We start from the raw sequence: 23,158 nt of genomic DNA, 5'->3' as shown, positions 1-23,158 counted from the left end.
AGCATGTTCAGGATGTCAGCCACGGTGGTCTGCTTATCTTACTCGCTGAAGGTTTCTGAAGGTGAACTTCCTGCTGTCCTGAATATTGTTCAGAGTTTCGATTGACTTTCCTTAAACAAAAACCCTGGGCAAAAATGGTCTGTTTTCCCTGAAACTTGCTTTTTATAGAAGATGATTTCAATATGTTGAATCCTTATTTACACCCCGTTCACTTCACCCCCTGCATACCATCTGAAATTCCAAATCAGGTTCACAGTGGGTGCTGAGAGAGCAGGCAAACGGCTGGAGTGAGCTACACTGTCTCTCCTATCTGCAGCCCTGACGGGCTTGTATTTCTGGGGAGGGGGACAAAGCTGGGGATGATTTTAGGCATAGAAAAGGCTGCCCAAAAAAAAAAATTGCAATCAGCCTTTTTTTTCCCCCATTTGCTTTACCCTGTTGTTCATTACAGCTGGAGCTATTATTTCTAAAGATGGCTGAAGGGTTCTAAAATATTGTCCAGCCTTTGGTTTGCCGAACACTGAACTGGTGTGCTGGAAGTGAGGCTGTGATGCAAAAATGAGCTTTTCTGGAGGTGGGGCTGACACGCAAAAGTTAAACGCTAGCTCGGCTGGAGGTGGGGGTGCGACAAAAAAATTAGCTCTGCCGGAGGTGGGGTTGTGAGAAAAAGGTAGCTCTGCCGGAGGTGGGGCTGTAACACAATTGTTAGCTCTGCCAGAGGTGGGGCTGTGACACAAAAATTTGCTCTTCCGAAAGTGAGGCTGTGACACAAAAATTAGCTCTGCTGGAGGTGGGGCTGTGACGCAAAAATTAGCTCTGTGGAGATGGGGCTGTATTGCAAAACTTAGCTCTGCTGGACGTGGGGCTGTGACAGAAAAGTTAGCTCTGCCGTAGGTGGAGGTGTAACACAAAAATGAGCTCTGCCAGAGGTGAGACTGTGATGCAAAAATTAGCTTTGCTAGAGGTGGGGCTGTAACACCAAGACTAAGACTAACTGTGCTGGAAGTGGGGCTGTGATGCAATAATTAGCTCTGCCAGAGGTGGGGCTGTGGCACAAAAGTGAGCTCTGCCGGAGGTGGGGCTGTGACCCAAAAATGAGCTTTTCCAGGGGGTGGGGCTGTGACATCAAAACGAACTGTGCCGGAGGTGGGGCTGTGGCACCAAAGCTAACTGTGCCGGAGGTGGGGCTGTGACACCAAAGCTAACTGTGCCGGAGGTGGGGCTGTGACACAAAGTTAGCTGTACTGGAGGTGGGGCTGTGACTCAAAAGTTGGCTTTGCCAGAGGTGGGGCCATGACACAAACATTAGCTTTGGCACCAAAAAAATAAAGCATTTTGTGTGATTTTTTTTGTAGACGTTTCATAGATGATATTTCCGGACTGGTACCCTGTTTCCCTGAAAATAAGACCTAGCGTAAGTTTCTTCGATGGCTGCAATATAAGCCGTAGTTAAAGCCCTTGTAAAATCATGTAATCCATTCTGTAAAAATATTATATAATATATAATATTATATAATGTGTAGTGTGTCTCCTTGTGTAACTTTATTGTGGAAAATACCTTTTTTACAGTGCCGCTGGTCGCTCACGTGACCCGCTGGAGCTCTTCTTTTCTCCTCCCTGCTGACGTCAGCAGCCTCTCCCTCTGCGCTCGGAGCAGGCTGACATCAGCGGGGATCTTGGCCTCTCTTTCTGCAGTATTCGGAGCAGGAAAGAAAAGCTCCGGCGGGTGACGTGAGCACCCAGCGGCGCTGTTAATAAGGTATTTTCCACAATAAAGTTACACAAGGAGACACATTGCACATTATATAACCTTTTTACAGAACGGATTACATGATTTTACAAGGACTTTAAGATTTGTTTTTGGGATTACAGAATTTCGCAATGCTGACTCCTGAGCTGACAGGGGGAGGAACTTTTTTGAACATACAGTAAATAAATAAGACATCCCCTGAAAATAAGCCCTAGTGTGTTTTCTGTAGCCCAACTTAGTATAAGACCCGGTCTTATTTTCGGGGGAAACACGCTATGTTTTTGATCGTACGTCAATGCTGTTCCCGAATAGCAGATTTGACACATTTACAGTGCTGGGTCCCCACTATCGCACAAGTTCCCAATTTTTGGGCACGTCTTCTGCGTGAACCTCATTGGCTGTCTGGGCACCCAGGGAAATCTGATGTGGAGGCGGAGCTTGCTAAATACCTATAAGTTCCATTGAGTTCCAACAAGTCCGTTCTCCCTCTTTGGCTGCGCTCAGGAAGAACACCAGGCCAATAAAAAAAAAACGAATTTAAAAAAGGTGGAGCTAAACTCTGTGGGAGGGTGGAGGAGGAGCTAAGGTTCAGAGGGGGCGTGCTGGAGGCGGGGCTGTGACATACAAGATAGTTCAGAAAAGTGTGCCCCACTCTAGAATGAATACAAATATATATATATATATATATATATATATATATATATATATATATATATATATATATATATATATATATATATATATATATATATATATATATATATATATATATTGCAGGTTGCTAAATAGAGGCTTTTGTGTTTTAAGCCTGGTGTTCTTTAAGAGGTAAAAATATACAATACATTTCATATACAACACAAATCCTGATTCTTTTGAAAGTAAAAATACAAAAAAAATAATAATAAATCAGTGCTTTCTAATCAGAAAAGAACTGAAAAATAGAAACAAAACTACTTAAATACAATAAATAATAAATAAACGTGAATTAAGCGAGCTGCGGCTTGGTGGGTGATACCGCGGCGTCCATGAAAGGTTACTGTACATCCGCTGGTTCAGATCCCTTTTCCTCCAAACGCCTTTTTTTTTTTTAAAGGGCACCCCAGTCTCTCAATGTACATGGAAGTCACCCGCGGGCTCTGGGCCCGGCTTGATGCAGACACGTGAGGTTATGAGGACGAATAGAAGGAAGGTCCTTCCCCCAAAATTGGTGGTTTTCTATATATAACCACGAAGTCTATAGTTCAGATTTTGGGTCCTGTCCACGTTGCATTGGGTCTTATTTAATTTTTTTTTTACAATTTGCGCTCTTTTTTTTTTTTTTTCTGTTGGCTTTCTTCTAGAATAGGTTTGTTTTTAGGGTGTTTGGTTTCCGGTGAAAGGTGGAAAGGACCCCGGCGAAGGGTCCGGGGACGGCTTCAGCCGGCTGCCAGGCTTTAAGGAGGTCGGCTGTGTTGGCGCTGCTACTAGTTGGGATGCCGGGCCACACGGGGGCCTTCAGGCTCTGGGCGGCGTGGCTCGGCACCAGATTGGTCCCTGTGCTGGGGCTGGGGCTGAGGCTGGGACTGTTGAGGCTGGCAGTGTTGGGCAGGGAGGCCGTGCTGTCGGGCGTCGGGCTGCAGTTGGACTCTTTGGACTCGTCATCCTCGGAGGAGGACCTGGGGTCCGACTTTTTCCCGCTCGAGCCGCTGCTGGAGTTGCTCCCCGATTTGGAGTTGGCCGCTCGCTCCTGCTTGCGGAATTTGGCTCGTCGGTTTTGAAACCAGACCTGAAAAATATAAAACACAAAGACTGAAACTTCTGATTTGTTTCTGAAAGGCACCGTAGCCATAAATTGTGGGTTTGAGTTGGCAAAGAAGTGTAATCAGTTTTTAGTTTTGTTAATGAAATACACTATATTGTCAAAAGTATTAGGACATCTGCCTTTACACACACATGACATCCCAGTCTTAGTCGATAGGGTTCAATATTGAGTTGGCCCACCCTTTGCAGCTATAACAGCTTCAACTCTTCTGGGAAGGCTGTCCACGAGGTTTAGGAGTGTGTCTATGGGAATGTTTCACCATTCTTCCAGAAGTGCATTTTTGAGGTCAGGCACTTATGTTGGACAAGAAGGCCTGGCTCGCAGTCTCCGCTCTAATTCATCCCAAAGGTGTTCTATCGAGTTGAGATCAGGACTCTGTGTAGACCAGTTAATGTTCCTCCACCCCAAACTCACTTATCCATGTCTTCATGGACCTTGCTTTGTGCACTTGTCCAAATCATTTGGTGGAGGGGGGATTATGATGTGGGGTTGTTTTTCAGGGGTTGGGCTTGGCCCCTTAGTTCCAGTGAAGGGAACTCGTAAGGCGTCAGCATACCAGGACATTTTGGACAATTTCATGCTCCCAAATTTGTGGGAACAGTTTTGGGGATGGCCCCTTCCTGTTCCAACATGACTGCGCACCAGTGGACAAAGCAAGGTCCATAAAGACATGGATGAGCGAGTTTGGGGTGAAGGAACTTGACTGGCCTGCACATAGTCCTGACCTCAACCCAATAGAACACCTTTGGGATGAATCAGAGTGTGGGCTACGAGGCAGGCCTTCTCTTCCAACACCAGTGCCTGACCTCACAAATGCGCTTTTGGAAGAATGGTCAAACATTCCCATAGACACACTGCTAAACCTTGTGGACGGCCTTCCCAGAAGAGTTGAAGATGTTATAGCTGCAAAGGCTGGGCCAACTCAATATTGAACCCTACGGACTAAGACTGGGATGTCATTAAAGTTCATGTGCGTGTGGATGCAGGCGTCCCAATACTTATGACAATATAGTATACATTTGTAAGTGCGATGTTTGGTTTTCAGCACCATTTCTCAGAGAGGGCTGACAACGCTTTAAGGCCGCTGCTGAAATTCGGGCAGTGTGGTCACGCTCCCCCCCACATTGCTTAGGGGGACTGATACTGTGCTGGTCCTGGAGGAGGAAGTGACTCGGCAGCTCCCAAGAGTCTTCACCCCCACTGTGGAAATCCGGGACTGGAGTAACAGCATGACTGCCTAAAGCCTAACTAAATTTTTATTAAAATCCTCCCAGCCTGGCCTTAATGCATTACTTCTTTTTCTCCACAAGATGACCTCAGTCTTCTGGGTTGAATGACTCCCAGCATCGCTGAGGATATACTATGACTACAGGGTGTCATAGACCCCTCGGCCAAGGGGGCATCACTGCAGCACCCTGCATTCAAAGCGTATTCGCCACATGATCGCTGCTCTCTGCCTTACGGAGGTCTGTCCATGGCCAGCAGAAGGTCTAAGGAGGATCCAGTGGGTTGTGTGACCAGCCAGATATACATTAAAAAATCTGGGGGGGTGGGAGGTTCTCCGTTTTACTCTACTATACAGATATCAAAAAACATTGTGTTACATTTCTGTGACCCAACAACATTTCTAGAAATTTCTATCAATCTTTAGGAGCTGATGAGTGTTGAATAACTGCCATAAAGTTCTGATAGTAAGGGGGGGGGGGGGGGGGTAGCAGTCCTATTGAAGGATGTTACAGGAAGTCTCCTGTGAGCCTCCTTTGTCCTAAAAAGGTGGCTAACAGCTAACAAGTACCGCACTTCACAGCAAATATAATGTAAAACTTTTGATAAACAATGAAACATACAATTAAACATTGTTTTAATATATATTTTTTATAACTTGGGAAATCTTGCAAGAATATTTATGAATTATGGCCAACCTTTCATCTAGAGCTGTCCCCCTGCAGTGCCTCTTCTTCACCATAAGATGTCCTCAGTCTTCTGGATTGAATGACGCCCAGCATGACTGAGGACATACTATGAGTGCAGGATGTCATAGACTCCACCCCTGAGGAGGCACCGCTACCACACAATGCAGTCAAAGTGTATTGGTGCAAAGAGCGGTGCTGATGTCACTGCACATCATTTACTATCGGGAGAACAGAAGAATCTACCAAGTCACATGATTTGCTTTATAAAAAAAAGCATAAAATTAATTTCAATTAAAAAAAAAACCTAAATTAAATATTGTGTTTTTCTTTTTTATTTGGGAAATTTTGCAAGAATAATTATTAACAGCCAACTCCACTCAAATCCACTCAAATCCAATGTTTGTGCTTTGTGTGGTTGTGTGCAAATGCCGTGACGACCTCCACCCTGGCGGTGAGATCCCCCAGCTCTGTTGTCCTCAGTCCTCAGACAAAGAATGGTGTCACCCTCTCCCCATTTGTTGAGGCCTTGTGGGAGGGGCAAAGACACAAACCACTTCAAGGAAACACACTCACTAAATTCTCTATTGGCGATTCAAATCATTGGCTTTCTAACATTTCTTTGCGAGTTGCTGACCCTTGGGCTCAGGTTCCAGGGTTGTCATCCTGACCCCCCCTACTTACTCCTTTGTGAGTTGTTGACCCTTGGGTTCAGGTTCCAGGGATGCCATCCTGATCCTCCTCCTTACTACTTGGTGAGTTGCTGACCCTTCAGTTCAGGTTCCGGGGCTGCCATCCCGCTCCTTACTACTTGTTGAGTTGCTGACACTTGGGTTCAAATTCCAGGGCTGCCATCCTGACCCCCATCCTTACTACTTGGTGAGTTTCTGACCCTTGGGTTCAAATTATAGGGCTGTCATCCTGATCTCGCTCCTTACTACTTGGTGAGTTTCTGACCCTTGGGTTCAAATTACAGGGCTGTCATCCTGATCTTGCTCCTTACTACTTGGTGAGTTGCTGACCCTTGGGTTCAACTTCTAGGGCTGTCATCTTGACACCCCCATCCCTACTACTTGGCGAGTTGCTGACCCTTGTGTTCAGGTTCCAGGGTTGTCATCTTGACCCCCCCTCCTTACTACTTTGAGTTGCTGACCCTTGGGTTCAGGTTCCAAGGCTGCCACCCTGACCCCCATCCTTACTAGTTGGTGAGTTGCTGACTCTTGGGTTCAGGTCCCAGGATTGTCATCCTGACCCCCCCCCCCCTCCTAACTACTTGGTGAGCCGATGACCTACACATCCTGAAATGTCACTGGCTCCATGGTTGTTCTGAGCCATTGGCTGAGCAAGTATTGGGAGAATAAAGATGACAGCCCTGGAACCTGCTCCATCACCAACAACTCACAATGGCCCACCCAATTATGGAGGCCTCCATTATTGACCTGCTTCTGAAAACCTTTAACCTGGATGTGCCCGGCTTAAATATTTATTAGTCACCGGTTCAAACATCCAACAAGTGTAATTATGAAATAAAAACTTTTCTGTACCACTCAAAACTGAAAAGAAAACCCTTTAGACTGGGGTTAGGTGGGGCTGTTTACCTGCACCCGGGCCTCTGTCAGGTCTATCTTGAGTGCCAGCTCTTCTCGGGTGTAGATATCAGGGTAGTGGGTTTCCGCAAAGACTCTCTCCAGCTCCTTCAACTGTGAGCTGGTGAAGGTGGTCCGGATCCTCCGCTGCTTCCTCTTCTCGTTGATGCTGGACGGGTCTGAGAAGAACTTGTAGGGGACTGTCGGAGAGAAAGAGACACCACCATCAACCCAACATTCGTACGACACCCATCAGTACAGAAATAATAGTGCCCATACATGGATTCTCACAAACCCCAAAGTCTGCCCCCTTGTGGTATGTTGAATCTGTAACTAAAACTGTAAAACATCTGTAGATCCTGCCAGAAATCCATTGAGCTAATACCTTCTTGTGCTCTCTGCCTGTGCTGAGCTCTTATCGGTTATATTGTTTCCAGCTCTGTCTGTGGGCTAAAGAATACTTCTCCTTATCTATATATAGAGGAGAGAGGGGAGGTGTTCTGTAGTCTTGTCCCAGCATGACCACACTACATAGATGTGGTGGCTGCATTTGTTTTCAGTCATTGCATTTTTATGTTCAATATTCTCTTAAGTACGTTGTAAAAAAAAATGTTTTTATTTTTCTACCATTATTATTATTATTATTATTACTACTATTATTATTGTTATTACTACTACTACTATAATTATTATTACTACTATTATTACCATTGCTATTACTACTACTATTATTATTACTACTACTATTATTATTATTATTGCTATTACTACTACTATTAATATTACTACTACTACTACTACTACATTTTCTTTTATTACTATTACTACTAAAGTTATTGTTATTATTATTACTACTAAGACTATTATTTTTATTACTATTATTATTATGACTACTACTGCTACTACTATTATTATTATTATCATTATTATTAGCCCATTATAGAAGGAGAGACTTTTTAAGGCCTCCCTAGCACAGAGGGAGAATGTTCTAACATGATAGCATAATAAAAGTCATCATCATCATTATATAATAAAACCAACATGATAACATAATATAATATTAATAATACTAATGTTTATGTGAAACATTTTATATATTTTTTTGTTCTTTTACCTAATACATAAAATAAAAATTATAATTGAAAAATAAAAAATAGAATTTAACATAAGTTCAGTTTGCACAGTCATTATATTTTTATGTTCAACATTCTTTTAAATCACATTTAAAAAAAGTTTTAATTATTGCTATTAATTTTATCATCATTATTACTACTACTTTTATTACTATTATTTTTATTTTTACTATGTATTATTATTATCGCTGCTACTACTATTATTATTATCCCATTATGGATGGAGAGGCTTATTAAAACCTCCCTAGCACAGAGGAAGAATGTCCTAACACGATCGCATAATAATAGTCATCATCGTCATCATCATATAATAACAACAACATGATAACATAATATAATATTAATAATACTAAAGTTTATGTGCAACATTTTATATATTTTTTTGTTCTTTTAACTAATACATAAAAGAAGAATTATAAATGAAAAATAAAAAATAGCATTTAACATAAGTTCGGTTTGCACAGTCATTATATTTTTATGTTCAACATTCTTTTTAATAATAAAAAGGAGTTATTATTATTATTATTATTTTTATCATCATTATTATTATTACTACTACTTGTATTATTATTGCTACTACTACTATTATTATTATCACTACTACTACTACTACTATTATCACTAATACTACTACTACTACTATTATTATTATTATTATTATTATTATTATTATTATTATCACTAATACTATTATTAATAATTACACTAATATTATTACTATTATTCTTAATTGCCCACTATGGAAGGAGAGGCTTATTAAAGCCTCCCTAGCACAGAGGAGGAATGTTCTTACATGATAGCATAATAATAGTCATCATGATAAGATAATATAATAGTATTAATACTAATGTTTATTTGCAATATTGTATGATTTTTTTTTCTGTTAACAGATAAAATAAGAATTATAAAAAAAAATAGGATTTAACGTAAGTTCTGTTTGCACAGTCATTATATTATTATGTTCAACATTCTCTTAAATAAAAAAAAAGTTTTTATTATTACTATTATTTTTATCATTATTTTTTTTACTACTACTACTATTATTATTACTACTATCAATACTACAATTATTAACTGCTTTTGAAGGAGGGACATATTAATGCCTCCCTACCATGGAGGAAGAATGTCCTAACATGATAACATAATCAACATCATCATCATTTAATACCATGATAACATAATATAATAATTGTCATCATAATAAACACAATAAATCATAATAACCTGATAATATAATATTGAAAATGTTACTGACAAAGATAATTAGTGATGTCAGAGGTAAGTACAGACACCAGTTGGCACTGACATATCATGGCTGGATCTGACCCCATTGGAGGTCCAGGACATTCATGACAACACTAAAAATTTCAGTCTGTATGCCCCGCCCCTTTTCACACTAGGCCCTCATCTCCGCCGCGAGAATGGCTGGTACAAGCTGTTGTGGCACAGTTCCTTAGAGAGGTACACGGTGTATAAGATGAGGAGAGGAGTTCATACAGGTCCACTCCACCCATTGCTCCGGGAGGGGGCGCAGTAAGGCGGGGGGGTGCACGCTCTTCCTCTTGATGTATTAGCACAACGCATGAAAATGCATATTTTGCACATTAGTGCACTGCCATGCCATTCATTCCTAATCACTCCCACCCCAACGCACCAGCCACCAGAAATGTCTTGAGGCACACCACAACCCTCGCTAACACATGACCAGATGCACAAAAAAATATATATATATATTACATGCCCCTTTTTTGGTGCATTAGGCATCCCATTCATATGAATAGGAGGCTTTAAGATAACATGCGGCATAACGTTCCTCAGCCTAAAGAGCCGCCCCTGTGCGGTGCTAAGGAAGCAGCACCTGCCTATGTAGTGAGAAGATACGCACCGATATTACAATCTATACAGGAGATTTAATGACATTAACACATCTGACATTTAGTTACATTTCACATTCTTCTGTAGATCTTTAGAAGGACAATAAGTTCCCTTTCAGCTCCCAGCTTCACACTGTACGCACAGCCTGGGCCCCTGCGGAGCCAATATTGGCTGCCCTGGGACAGTTCAGTGATGCAAATTCCTGGGGAATTAGCGGTTTCTTTGAAGCCGTAATCCTTTCTGGCATCTAATCCTCAGCAGGGGACTTTGTAGGGGGCAGAAAAAAGGGCATTCTGAGATGGGCCCTACACAGCTCAATCTGAGCACTGCAAACAGCAAGCAGTCCATAGAAGAATTAAAGGTTAAGATTTGGAAGGAGGAGGGAAGGGATGAAACACCTTATTGTAAACTGCATACATCTGTTTCAGACTTTTTGGTCATCAGTGTATGAAAAACCATGGCTTCTATGGCATAGGGCTTGGGATCCAACGAGACAGAATAACCTTACATTTTTTAACCCTTTTTAGCCATACAAATTAGGTTTTTGCTGATCCAATATGCCATCAATGATATTACAATGCCCATGTGGACCCAACACCATCTTCTTATATTCTCTGCTACCATCTCACATTCTCAAGCTGTTAGTGTTCAACAGAGAAACTGGCTTAGGAACTGAGCAAGGAACCAACCAAGAAACCAACCAAAGAACCAGACAATGAACCAACTGAGGAACTGACCAAAACACCAACCAAGGAACCGACTGAGGAACTGACCAAGGACACATACCAAGCAACTGACCAATAAATTGACCAAGGAACCAACTAAGGATCCTACTAAGGAACTAACCAATGAACCGATCGAAGATCTGACCAAAGAACCGACCAAAGAACTGACCAATGAACCAACTAGTCAACCAGCAAGTTTACCAACCAAGGAACCAACTGAGAAACTGACCAAGAAACCAACCAAGGAACTGGCCCAGGACCATACAGAGGAACTGACCAATAAACTGACCAAGGAACCAACTGAGGATCCTACCGAGGAACTCACCAATAAATCGACCACGGAACTGACCAATGAGCTGACCAATGAACCAACTAATCAACCAACAAGTTTACCAACCAAGAAACCGACCGAGCACTGACCAAGTAACCAACCAAGGAACTGGCCGAGGAACATACTGAGGAACTGAGCAAGGAACCAACTGAGAATCCTACCCAGGAACTGACAAATGAAACCTACCAAAGAACTTACCAATGAACCGATCAAAGAACTGACCAATGAACCAACTAGTAAACCAACAAGTTTACCAACTGAGGAACTGACCAAGAAATCAACCAAGGAACTGATCAAGAAACTGACCAATAAACTGATCAAGGAACCAACTGAGGATCCTACCAAGGAACTGACCAATGAACTCACTGAAGAATTGACCAATGAACCAACTAGTCAACTAAAAAGTTTACCAACCAAGAACTGACCAAGAAACTAACCATAGAACTGACCGAGGAACATAAAGAGGAACTGACAAATAAACTGACCAAGGAACCAAAAAAGGATCCTACCGAGGAACTGACCAATGAACCGACCAAACAACTGACCAATGAATCAACTAGTCAACGAACAAGTTTACCAACCAAGGAACCAATCGAGGAACTGATCAAGAAGTCAACCAAGGAACTGGTCCAGGAACATACCAACAAACATACAGAGGAACTGACTAATAAACTGACCAAGGAACCAACTAAAGATCCTACTGAGGAACTGACCAATGGACTGACCAAGAACTCACCAATGAACCAACTAGTCAGCCAACAAGTTTACCAACCAAGGAACTGGCCGAGGAACTGACCAAGAAACCCATAAAGGAACTGGCCGAGGAACTGACCAATGAACTAACTAAACAACTGACCAATGAACCAACTATTCAACCAGTAAGTTTACCAACCAAGGAACCGACCAAGTAACTGACCAAGAAACCAACCAATAAAATTAACTTATAATAAATATATATTTTACTTAAATATACGATCTAAAAAACAAATTTATTATAAAAAATATTAAATCTATAAATTAAGGATAATCCTGTATCATAAAAGAAACTATAAATTCATAAAAATATTACTGGAGTAAAAATTATGATGAAAACATTTCATTCATAATTTGGGAATAATATTTTATTATATTTTTTATATTTAATTACTACATTATATTTGATATTTTGTATATTCAGTAAAAGTAACTACAAATTAATAAAAAATTACCTGAATATTATATCTAAAATAAAAATGTATTGTAAATTCAGCATAATCATATAACATCAACAACTACAAGTTGATAAAAAATATTACTGGAGTGAAATTTAATTAAAAAAAAAATTATGAAAAAAAATATAATTCATAAACTAAGCATAATACTATATCATGAAAGAAACTACAAATTGATTTAAAAAAATGTGACAGGATTAAAAATAAATAAAAAATAGTATTAAAATATTTCCTTTGTAAATTAAGCATAATTACGAATCTTAAAAGAAACTGCAAATCAATAAATTTGACTTAACTAGAAATAGTTAAAATGAAATGAATAATGAAAAATAAAATATAAAAATATATATATATTTATGTATACATACATAAAATATTTCATTCATAAATTAGGCATAAGCATTTATCATAAAAGTACATTTAAAAAATAATATCACTTGAATAAAACTATTTAAGGAAAAAAGTTACTACCAAAATATAAATAAATATGAGTAAAATATTACTCAAGTAAAAATAATACACATTTTAATTAAAAAAAAAAAAAAAAATATATATATATATATATATATATATATATATATATATATTAGTAAAAAAAAAAAAAAAAAGTAAAAAGGGGACAGAAATGATTTCTCCTCCAGCTTTGATGGAATAGATAATTCATGTCAGGGTGTGAACTTCTTCCTTGTGACGTCATATATTCATTAATGTCTGGTTAGCCCATATATGACTTATTTATGAAGATGAGATCACTATAAATGTACATTTGGGATATTATCTCTTCCTCTGTGATATAATGTAACACTTCCCCCTTTTTTTTTTCCAGACTCAATTTCCGCTATGGATTCTGTTAAATCATAACGTTCGACCCGGTAAAACCTCGGCTCACCCCAAAAAAAGTTTAACAAATTGTATGGGTCTTGGTGCGTTTACACCTGGGGGCTCGGCTTGTTAACGCATTGTGCTTTATTTTTTTTTTTATAACAATAATGTGCGTTGAATTTAGCCCGCCCATTCAAAGGAGTGAGCTAGCAATGCACCACAGCGCCCAAAAACATGTACATGCGCCATTTTCTGTAACACTACGGCGGGTCGTGGTGGGCTGCAACGCATGTGCATTGGGCTGTGTTGTCTCAATGCGTTGAGATGCCATTCAAAATATCTTATTTTGCGCATCCATACTCCGCTTTGGCCTTGTTGGAGCGAATCTGACAGATAAGGCGCAACATCTCGATTTTGCAAAACCAGACAGTAACACTGTAGATAGTGTCATTGACGAGTAGCCAGCAGTGGAAAATCTGGGCTTTTCATGCCTTATCTCTAATTAGATAGTTGGGAGGGTTGTGTGACCTCAGGGGGCAAGATAATCCCTCACACAGACCTCCCCGGGGGGGGGGGGGGGGGGGGGGGGGGGGGGGGGGTTACATTAGCACTGCTCTGTATTATTAATGGGGGCAATAATAGACAAGGCGGAAAGCATGTCACTTTATTAAATTAGTGAACTGCTGCATGTCCCAGTACTCTTTTCCTAGGGATTGATTTCCTCCCAGAGAAAATTTTATCAAGTTGTTTTTAGTAATAATAATATTAATAAATAAATTAAATAATAATATTAACAATAATAGTTAAATAGTTAGTCTGGTTGAAAAAAAAAGACACAAGTCCATCTAGTTCAACCAATAAAAAAGGGAACACAAAAAAAAAATTTTTTTTTTTTTTACAATCCTATATAAAAAACCCTATACTCACAGTTGATCCAGAGAAGGAAAATAATAAATACATGAAATAATAATTAAGTAATGTTTAGTAATAGTACTAATAGTAATAAGAATAAATACATTAAATAATAAGACTAATAATAATAATAATAATAATAATAATAATAAAAATGCATTAAATAATAATTAAATAATGTTTAGTAATAGTACTAGTAGTAATAAGAGTAGTTTTTAGTAATAATAATATTAATAAATAAATTAAATAATAATATTAACAATAATAGTTAAATAGTTAGTCTGGCTGAAAAAAAAAGACACAGGTCCATCTAGTTCAACCAATAAAAAGGAGGAAAAAAAACTATTTTTTTTTTTTTTTTTACAATCCTCTATACAAAACCCCATACTCACAGTTGATCCAGAAAAGGAAAATATTAAATACATTAAATAATAATTAAGTAATTTTTAGTAATAGTACTAATAGTAATAAGAATAAATACATTAAATAATAAGACTAATAATAATGATAAAAAAATGCATTAAATAATAATTAAATAATGTTTAGTATTAGTGCTAGTAGTAATAAGAATAAATAAATAAAATAATAATAATAAATACATTAAATAATAATAAAGTATTTTTTAGTACTAATACCAATAGTAATCATAATAAATACGATTCATAATAATAATTGCAATAAATAATAATGAAGTAATTTTTAGTAATAGTACTAATCGTAATAAGAATAATACATGAAATAATAATAATAATAATAATAATAATAATAATAATAATAAAAATGCGTTAAATAATAATGAAGTAATTTTTAGTAATAGTACTAGTAGTAATAAGAATAAATGAATTAAATAATAATTATAATAAAAAATACAATAATAATAAAGTAATTTTTCGTACTAATAGTAATAATAATAAATACAATTAATAATAATAATTGCATTAAATAATAATGAAGTAATTTTTAGTAATAGTACTAATCGTAATAAAAATAAATACATGAAATAATAATAATAATAATAATACTAATAAAAATGTGTTAAATAATAACAAAGTAATTTTTAGTAATAGTACTAGTAGTAATAAGAATAAATGAATGAAATAAATATAATAAAAAAATACATTAAATAAAAATAAAGTAATTTTTTTTGTACTAATAGTAATAATAATAAATACATTAAAAATAATAAGAATACAAAATAAATAGAATAATGATAATAAAAATACTAATAATAGTGATTTTTAACTATAATAATAATAACAGTAATAATAAAATTAATAATAATATTCATATATGATATAATGTACATTGGCTTTGTAAGGATATAGTCCACGGTGGAGCCGCGTCACCATATAAATATGAACGACTGCAGACCAAATGCATTTGCGAAGGTCGCAGATCTCCGGGAGGAATGCAGATATCATTATCGCACGTGTATGTTGCATTTCTGCTGCTAATGCACACAAAAGTGCACAGGGACGTTGTGCTTTAAAATGCACCACAATGAGACGGGTGGTTCCTGTCTATGCGTCTTGGTGTGACGTAACGCACGTACATTGGGGTGGCCTTACCATTAAGACCTTGGAGTCCCAGTGAGTCACATTAACATGCGTTTTTCTTCATGCTTTAACATGTATTGGTCAGGTCATTGAAATAGACATGCGCCATTTTTTTTTTTTGCAGCACAGTTCTCCATGACGCACGGTAGCACACTATCATGCGTTGTGGTGCAATACAACGCATGCGGGTTGGGGCGGTGTTGACTTATTGCGTTGGGGAGCCATTCAAACTGAGTGGCGCCGGAATGCATTAGCGCAGGCGACATGCGTTGCAGTAACACTCGTGTTGGAAAAGCAGGCGCCCACCGAATATGTCTTACCGCGTGCTGCCAAAACGCACAAATGGGAAACCCATTTGGAGAATTTTCTTATTGCCAGTGGGCGGGGCTTAGCCTAAATAACAACCGATCGAACCTTGGGGCAGATTTTTTTGTCAATTTTATCCACTTCCGATCAGTTTTTCATCTCAAAAAGCTCTGAAAGGATCAATGTGACTCAATACTGATAGCTTGAAGCCGAAAAAAAGATGGAAATGATCGGCGTGGGTTGCCTTGATATATTCGTATTCTCCACCAAAAAATGGCTTCAAAGTGGCTGAAATTGGCACAAATATGGCACAAAATTTAAGAAAGCGATTGAACTTTCCATTCCATCTTGTGTCGAAGACTACATGGAGACAGGATGGAAACTGACCTGATGGAACCCAGTAAAAACATTTTACAAAATTGTTGTTTTTTTTCTAGTTTTTGATTCAATCTTTAAATCTTTTTGATCCATTTTCTTTTATTAAATTTAATTTTAATACATTTTTTTCAAATTTTAATTCAATTTAAGCCTTTAATTTTTTTTCATCTTTTTGATACTTTTTTTTAATTGAAATTTAATTTTAATACATTTTTTTCAAATTTTAATTCAATTTAAGCCTTTACATTTTTTTTATTTATCTTTTTGATCATTTTTTTAAAATGAAATTTAATTTTAATACATTTTTTTCAAATTTTAATTCAATTTAAGCCTTTAATTTTTTTTTTCATCTTTTTGATACTTTTTTTAAATTGTAATTTAATTTTAATACATTTTTAAAAAAAAATTAATTCAATTTAAGCCTTTAATTTTTTTTTTCATCTTTTTGATACACTTTTTTTAAAATTGTAATTTAATTTTAATACATTTGTTTCAAATTTTAATTCAATTTAAGTCTTTAATTTTTTTTTTCATCTTTTTGATCAATTTTTTTTTATTTAATTGAAATTGAATACTTTTTTTTTCAAATTTCAATTACATTTTTTTAATCTTTTTTTGATATTTTTTTTTTTTAATTAAGTTTAATTTTAATACATTTTTTTTTTCAAATTGTAATTTAATTTAAGTTTAAAAACAAAGCGAATTAATAATTATAATTAAAAAAAATAACATTGAAAAAAATAAAGTAATTTTTTGTACTAATAGTAAAAATAATAAATACATAAAAAATAATAACAATACAAAATAAATAGAATAATAATAAAAATACTAATAATAGTGATTTTAACTATAATAATATGTTCTTATATTTTTGATCAATTTTTTCGTCCTTAACAATTTTGAGCTTGTGGTGGGCTTCGTTAGTTGTGATTACTGGAGATTTTATGTAGCAATTCTGGTTAAAGGAAAATCAAAATGAACTGAAAATCTTTTCAAATTTTTACAAATCCTGGACTTTTACACTGATATAATTTTGCAGGAAGTGCAAGAAGTAGGAGGGGGGGGTTATAGTGTAATAAAATAATTGTGTTCCCTATAGTGCCTGTGTTGCCCATATAAACCAACCAGATTGCAGCTGTCATTCCTCTAGTGAAGGATAAACAAAGGCGAACATCATCCCGTCACCTGCACCCCCCCCCCCCCAAATATCTGCACATTATCTTAGCAGCAATCAGTGCAGCACTTCAGGCTATAGAGATACAAAGGTTCCCTGTGTACACAGCACATGTACACCAACAATCCCAATACTCTCATCAATTACCACCAAAATTGTTTAGTTGCTATTCAAAATTTTAAGTTCAATTTCAATTAAAATTTTAAATTTAACATTTTAGAGAGAATTTCTGAATTTCGTTAATAGGAATCAGTTCATACCAGACTATCTTTGTAGCAGCATTTGTTATACTGCAATTTGTGTGGTAATAGGTAAAATAAAATAATTTTATTAACATATTTTGAATTGATGTAGCAAAAAAAAAAATAATTCTAAAAGATTGGATTTTATTAAATTAAATGTTTACAAAAATTTCACTGCCATAGAAATGTCCGTTGTAAACAATATTTAACAAAATGAATAGGTGTAATAAGATTGGGGAGAAAGGTGTGCAGTAAATTCTGTACTGTAGTGTTCGATTTTAGATATTGTGATCAACTGAATTAAATTTACTTTAAAAATATTAGTATAGTAATTTCTTCATGATTTATAAATCCTGTATAATAATAATAATAGTAATAATAATAATAATAATAATGATTTGCTATAACGTCATTTTGATGTATAATATTTTAACACTCACAAAGGTAAAGTTACACACATATATATATATATATGTTAGTATAGTAATTTCTTCATGATTTATAAAACCTGTATAATATTAATAATAATAATAATTTGCTATAACATCATTTTGATGTATAATATTTTAACACTCACAAAGGTAAAGTAATATCTATATATATATATGTATATATATATATATAGATATTACTTTACCTTTGTGAGTGTTAAAATATTGTAACAATATGATATTTTATATATATATATATATAAAAAAATATATATTATTATTATTTTTTTTATATAAAATATCATATTGTTACAGTACAATAGCAGTAACAAAGTGATATTTCATATCTATAAAAACATATATATATATATATATATATATATATGAAATGTTTTAATTTTGTTTTTTAAATATAACTATTTAATTTCTATTGTAGATATAAAGTAACAAAGTGATATTTCATTCCTCTTTAAAAAAAAAAAACTATCCATATACATATCTATCTATCTATCTATCTATCTATCTATCTATCTATCTATCTATCTATCTATCTATCTATCTATCTATCTAATCTATCTCTATAGATAGATATCTATATATCTATATATCTATAGATAGATATAGATCTGTATCTATAGATAGATAGATAGATAGATAGATAGATAGATAGATAGATAGATAGATAGATAGATAGATATTTTTTCATTTTATAAATATATATCACTTTGTTACTTTATTACTACAATTAGAAATGTAAGAGTTATACGAAAACAAGTTTTTTTTATTGGATATTTTTTCCATAACATAAAATAAAAAGATAAAATAGTACAATCATTGAAAACATATTACAATGTTCTTGCGATATCGTGACATCAGAATTTAGTGACGCTATCAGGATATCATGCTCTTACAGTAATAGATAGCATAAAAAAAAATTGTTCCAATAGATACTGGTATGCTAGCGATTTATTAATTTTCTCTCTGAATTTTGAATGAATTTTAGTGAAATAATGCTCTAGTAAACGAATAAACTTATAAAGAATAATTGTAATCCTTATACTTTATATTTGTATTGCTATTATTTCATCCTCTTTTTAGGTAGTGTACAAAGTGAAAGAATGAAAAATAATACCTGCACTTTGTGTGGCACACTCAAAATAAAATGTATTTCTCTTATAAAAAGAATGAAAGATAAATAAATAATTAAAATGTATTCCTCTAATAAAAAGAATGAAAAAATGCTTTTAGATTTCTAATAAAAATTATTTTAAAAAGAAATGAAATGTATTCCTCTAATAGAAGGAATGAAAAAAAGGAAATACAATGTATTCCTATAATAAAAAGAATGAAAAAAAAGGAAATACAATGTATTCCTCTAATAAAAAGAATGAAAAAAAGAAATAAAAGGTATTCCTCTAATAAAAAGAATGAAATAAAGAGATAAAATGTATTCCTCTAATAGAAAGAATGAAAAAAAAGGAAATACAATGTATTCCTCTAATTAAAAAAAAATAAAAAAATAAATAAAAGGAATTCTTCTGATAAAAAGAATAAAAAAAGAAAAAAAAGAAAATGTCTTCTTCTACAGTAATTGAGGTTATTAACGTAATCACAAAAATATTGTTTTTAATATTAAGCTGATAATATTTGTAGTGACATTTTAATCATTATGATATCATCATTTGATATTGACATAGCAATGGAACAATAAAACAGTTTTATACTGAATGTTATTTTTTTTTTTTTTTTTTATCTAACAAAGGTTATTTTGTTTTGTTTTTTTCAAATACAGAAAAATACCATTTGCATCAAATATATTTTGATATTTACAATAATCCAAAAGGACTGTATACTTTAAACTACCTACTACAATTAACACATAACTGTTCACAAATAAACAAAGATCTCTTCTTGTTCTCGATAATAACAGCCAGTAAATCAACCGCTTCACAAAATACTGATTTTATAATGATAAGAGAGTTTTCTACTAATTTATGTACAGAAAATTTAGGTTGATATTTGTGTTTTTTTTGGTGATATCTGTGTATGTTATGGTAAAACCTTCAGAAAGAGTCATTTTTAATATATTTCTTTACATATTTATTAAATACTGATATATTATTAGTGTGAAGGGAATAAAATGTATTAGTAGAAGGTTAACAAATCTAATAAATGAATGAGTGATCTGGTTAAACAACAATAGCACTGCTATTTAACATTCAATAATATAAATAAAAATGATAATAAACAATAATAACACACTATTATTAATATATCATATAATATAATATAAATAACAATAAAAATTACAAATAAATACTATTATTTAATAGACTTCACAGCATTGTAGTTTTATAGTGACTTACAGATTTTATACTGATAATATAAAAAAAAAAAAAAATTAGAAATATAAACATTTGCCAGTGATTTGGAGCTTTCCTACTCAACCACTAATAGTTTAAGAGGCAGGTGATATATAACACAACATGTAAAGATCTCATAATAATTGAATTTATTGCACATCCTGGAATAAAAATTGTGGGTGGGACAAGGTTTTAATCGTATATCGTGATGTAATATCATACGCCTTGATAGTGAAGTATTGTGATGTAATACAGAGTTAGAATGGATAATGTTTTTGAATTATTGGGTGGGACAGGACAGGAACGGGCGATCGTAAACGGATAATGAATGAAATAAATAATGGGGGGGTTTTATTGTACACCTCGGTGATGAGGGACAGTCATAATTTTGCTGTGCAATACAGTCATCATGGCTGATTGAATAACATACTGCTCTGAGTTATTGGAGTATTAGGAGACAGAATGTGATGTTGGCACCTAATAAAGTTATAATAATTGAATAAACATATCCCACCCCTGAGTTGTTGTGGTGTTAGGGACAGTTAGCACTCCGCTGTGTAATAAAGTTATAATCGTTGATTGTATGAGTTATCGGGGTGAGAATGACAGTCAACGGTAATAAAGTCGCAGTTGTGGATTGCATGCTACTCATCTCTAATACTACTCAGGTGAGGGGGACAAACTGTTGTTAGTAGTGCAATAAAGTTATAATTATTCTAACAAGTTATTAGGCAAATAATGTGCAATGTAATGGAGGTTATAATTAAATGAGTTATTTATTTGCACCTCTGAGTTATTAGGGTAATAAGAACAGTTTGGACTTGGCAATGCCATAAAGTTGCAATTATTCTTCAAAGTTATTGGACGGGAGGTTTGCATTGCTACAAGGTTATGATTAGTTGTATATTTTCACCCCTGAGTTATTAGGGTATTAGGACCAGTTTACATTGTGCAGCGTCACAAAGTTACAATTATTTGTTCAGGTTATTGAATGAGAGGTTTGCATTGCCACAAGGTAATAATTAGCTGAATAAATATATAATTTCACCTCTGTGTTATTCGGGTAATAAGAAAAGTTTATACTTGGCAGTGTCATAAAGTTGCAATTATTCTTCCAAGTTATTGGATGAGAGGTTTGCATCGTTACAAGGTTATAATTGGCTGAATATAAGTTTTCACCCCTGAGTTATTAGGGTATTAGGACCAGTTTATATCTGGCAGCATCATAAAGTTACAACTATTATTTCAAGTTATTGGACGAGAGGTTTGCATTGCTACACGTTTATAATTAGTTGGATGTATATTTTCACCTCTAAGTTATTAGGGTAATAAGACCAGTTTAGACTTGGCAATGCCATAAAGTTGCAATAATTCTTCCAAGTTATTGGATGAGAGGTTTACATTGCTGCAAGGTTATAATTAGCTGAATATATATCTTCACCCCTGAGTTATTAGGGTATTAAGACCGGTTTACATTGTGCAGCGTCATAAAGTTACAAGCATTTTTTAAGTTATTGGACGAGAGGGTTGCATTGCTACAAGGTAATAATTAGCTGAATATCTATTTTCACCCCTGAGTTATTAGGGTAATAAGACCAGTTTATATCTGGCAATGTCATTAGGTTACAATTATAGTATATAAGTTATTGGACGAGAGGTTTGCTTTGCTACAAGTTTATAGTCAGCTGAACATATATTTTCACCTCTGTGTTATTAGGGTCATAGGACCAGTTTATATTTGCAAGTGTCATAAAGTTACAATTTATCTTTCAAATTATAGCTAGCAGTGCACAATCAAAGATATATTTTTTTTTTATATCAGCGTGACAAAGTTCCAGGACAGGACTGCCCTTACCTGTGGAGTAGGGAGAAGGCTGGTGGTCCCTCAGTGCCCCCAGGGTGCAGTTGGCAGTGGTGAGAGGTGGGCACCCAGGGTTGGCAGTGAAGCTGCTCCGGATTGGGTTGTACTGGAAGCTGTTGGGTTGGCTGCAGGAACTGAAGTCTGCATAGGCAGAGGCTTCCATGGCTGCCATGCAGGAATCATACGAATTCAGGTAGGAATAATCCATTTTGTACATAGAGGGTCCTGGAAGGAGAAGCTGCAGGGAAAGGTCTGTGGAGGTTGCTGGGCTCCTCTTCCTAAAGGTACATGTCCTGTAACTGGGCAATGCACAGAGCTGCCTCTAATAGACTGCCTGCTGGATGGGCACAATGACAAGGAGGTACTCTGCTTTACATGACAATACGGGACAAGTGTGGAGGGGGCGGTGCCCAATCTCCGACCCCGCCCACCACCAGGGGGTGCTGCTGTTAACTCCTTTCTGTCTCATTTTCCTCCCCGCCCAGCAAGGTTTGCACTTACCTGCCCTGTGCAATATTAATCAGTGCTTTTAACCCCTTCCTGACTGCAGAGACTCCTAACCTAATGTCCTTCAGAGGCCAGTTTTATTTTAACCCTCAACTTGCCCGACAGATAATATCTAATTGCAAAGGAGATAATATTTGTATTTTAACCTTTTCTTACCTGAACGGGGGGGGGGGGGGTTCCAGCCTGCCTGTTGTATTTAACCCCTTCCTGACTTCTAGAACCTCATGTTCCCCCCCCTCTGCAGACTTACTCCCTTTAACTCCCCTTCTGAAAAGGTAATTTAA

At 35.5% G+C, this 23,158-nt stretch overlaps 1 protein-coding gene across 1 annotated transcript; it reads right to left on the bottom strand.

The window, feature by feature from the left end:
* Positions 1-1,779: 1,779 nt before the first annotated feature.
* Positions 1,780-22,737, bottom strand: PHOX2A (paired like homeobox 2A). Its single transcript, XM_073612637.1, has 3 exons — positions 22,362-22,737; positions 7,060-7,247; positions 1,780-3,515 (listed from the first exon to the last, which is right to left on the bottom strand). Exons 1-3 carry the CDS (start codon positions 22,582-22,584, stop codon positions 3,087-3,089), a joined length of 840 nt encoding a protein of 279 aa, XP_073468738.1. The 5' UTR covers positions 22,585-22,737; the 3' UTR covers positions 1,780-3,086.
* Between the last annotated feature and the right edge of the window lie 421 nt (positions 22,738-23,158).

This window comes from Aquarana catesbeiana, linkage group LG02 (genome assembly GCF_042186555.1).
Source record: "Aquarana catesbeiana isolate 2022-GZ linkage group LG02, ASM4218655v1, whole genome shotgun sequence".
Lineage (NCBI taxonomy): Eukaryota > Metazoa > Chordata > Amphibia > Anura > Ranidae > Aquarana > Aquarana catesbeiana.
This window is presented reverse-complemented; position numbering and strand designations above follow the sequence as displayed.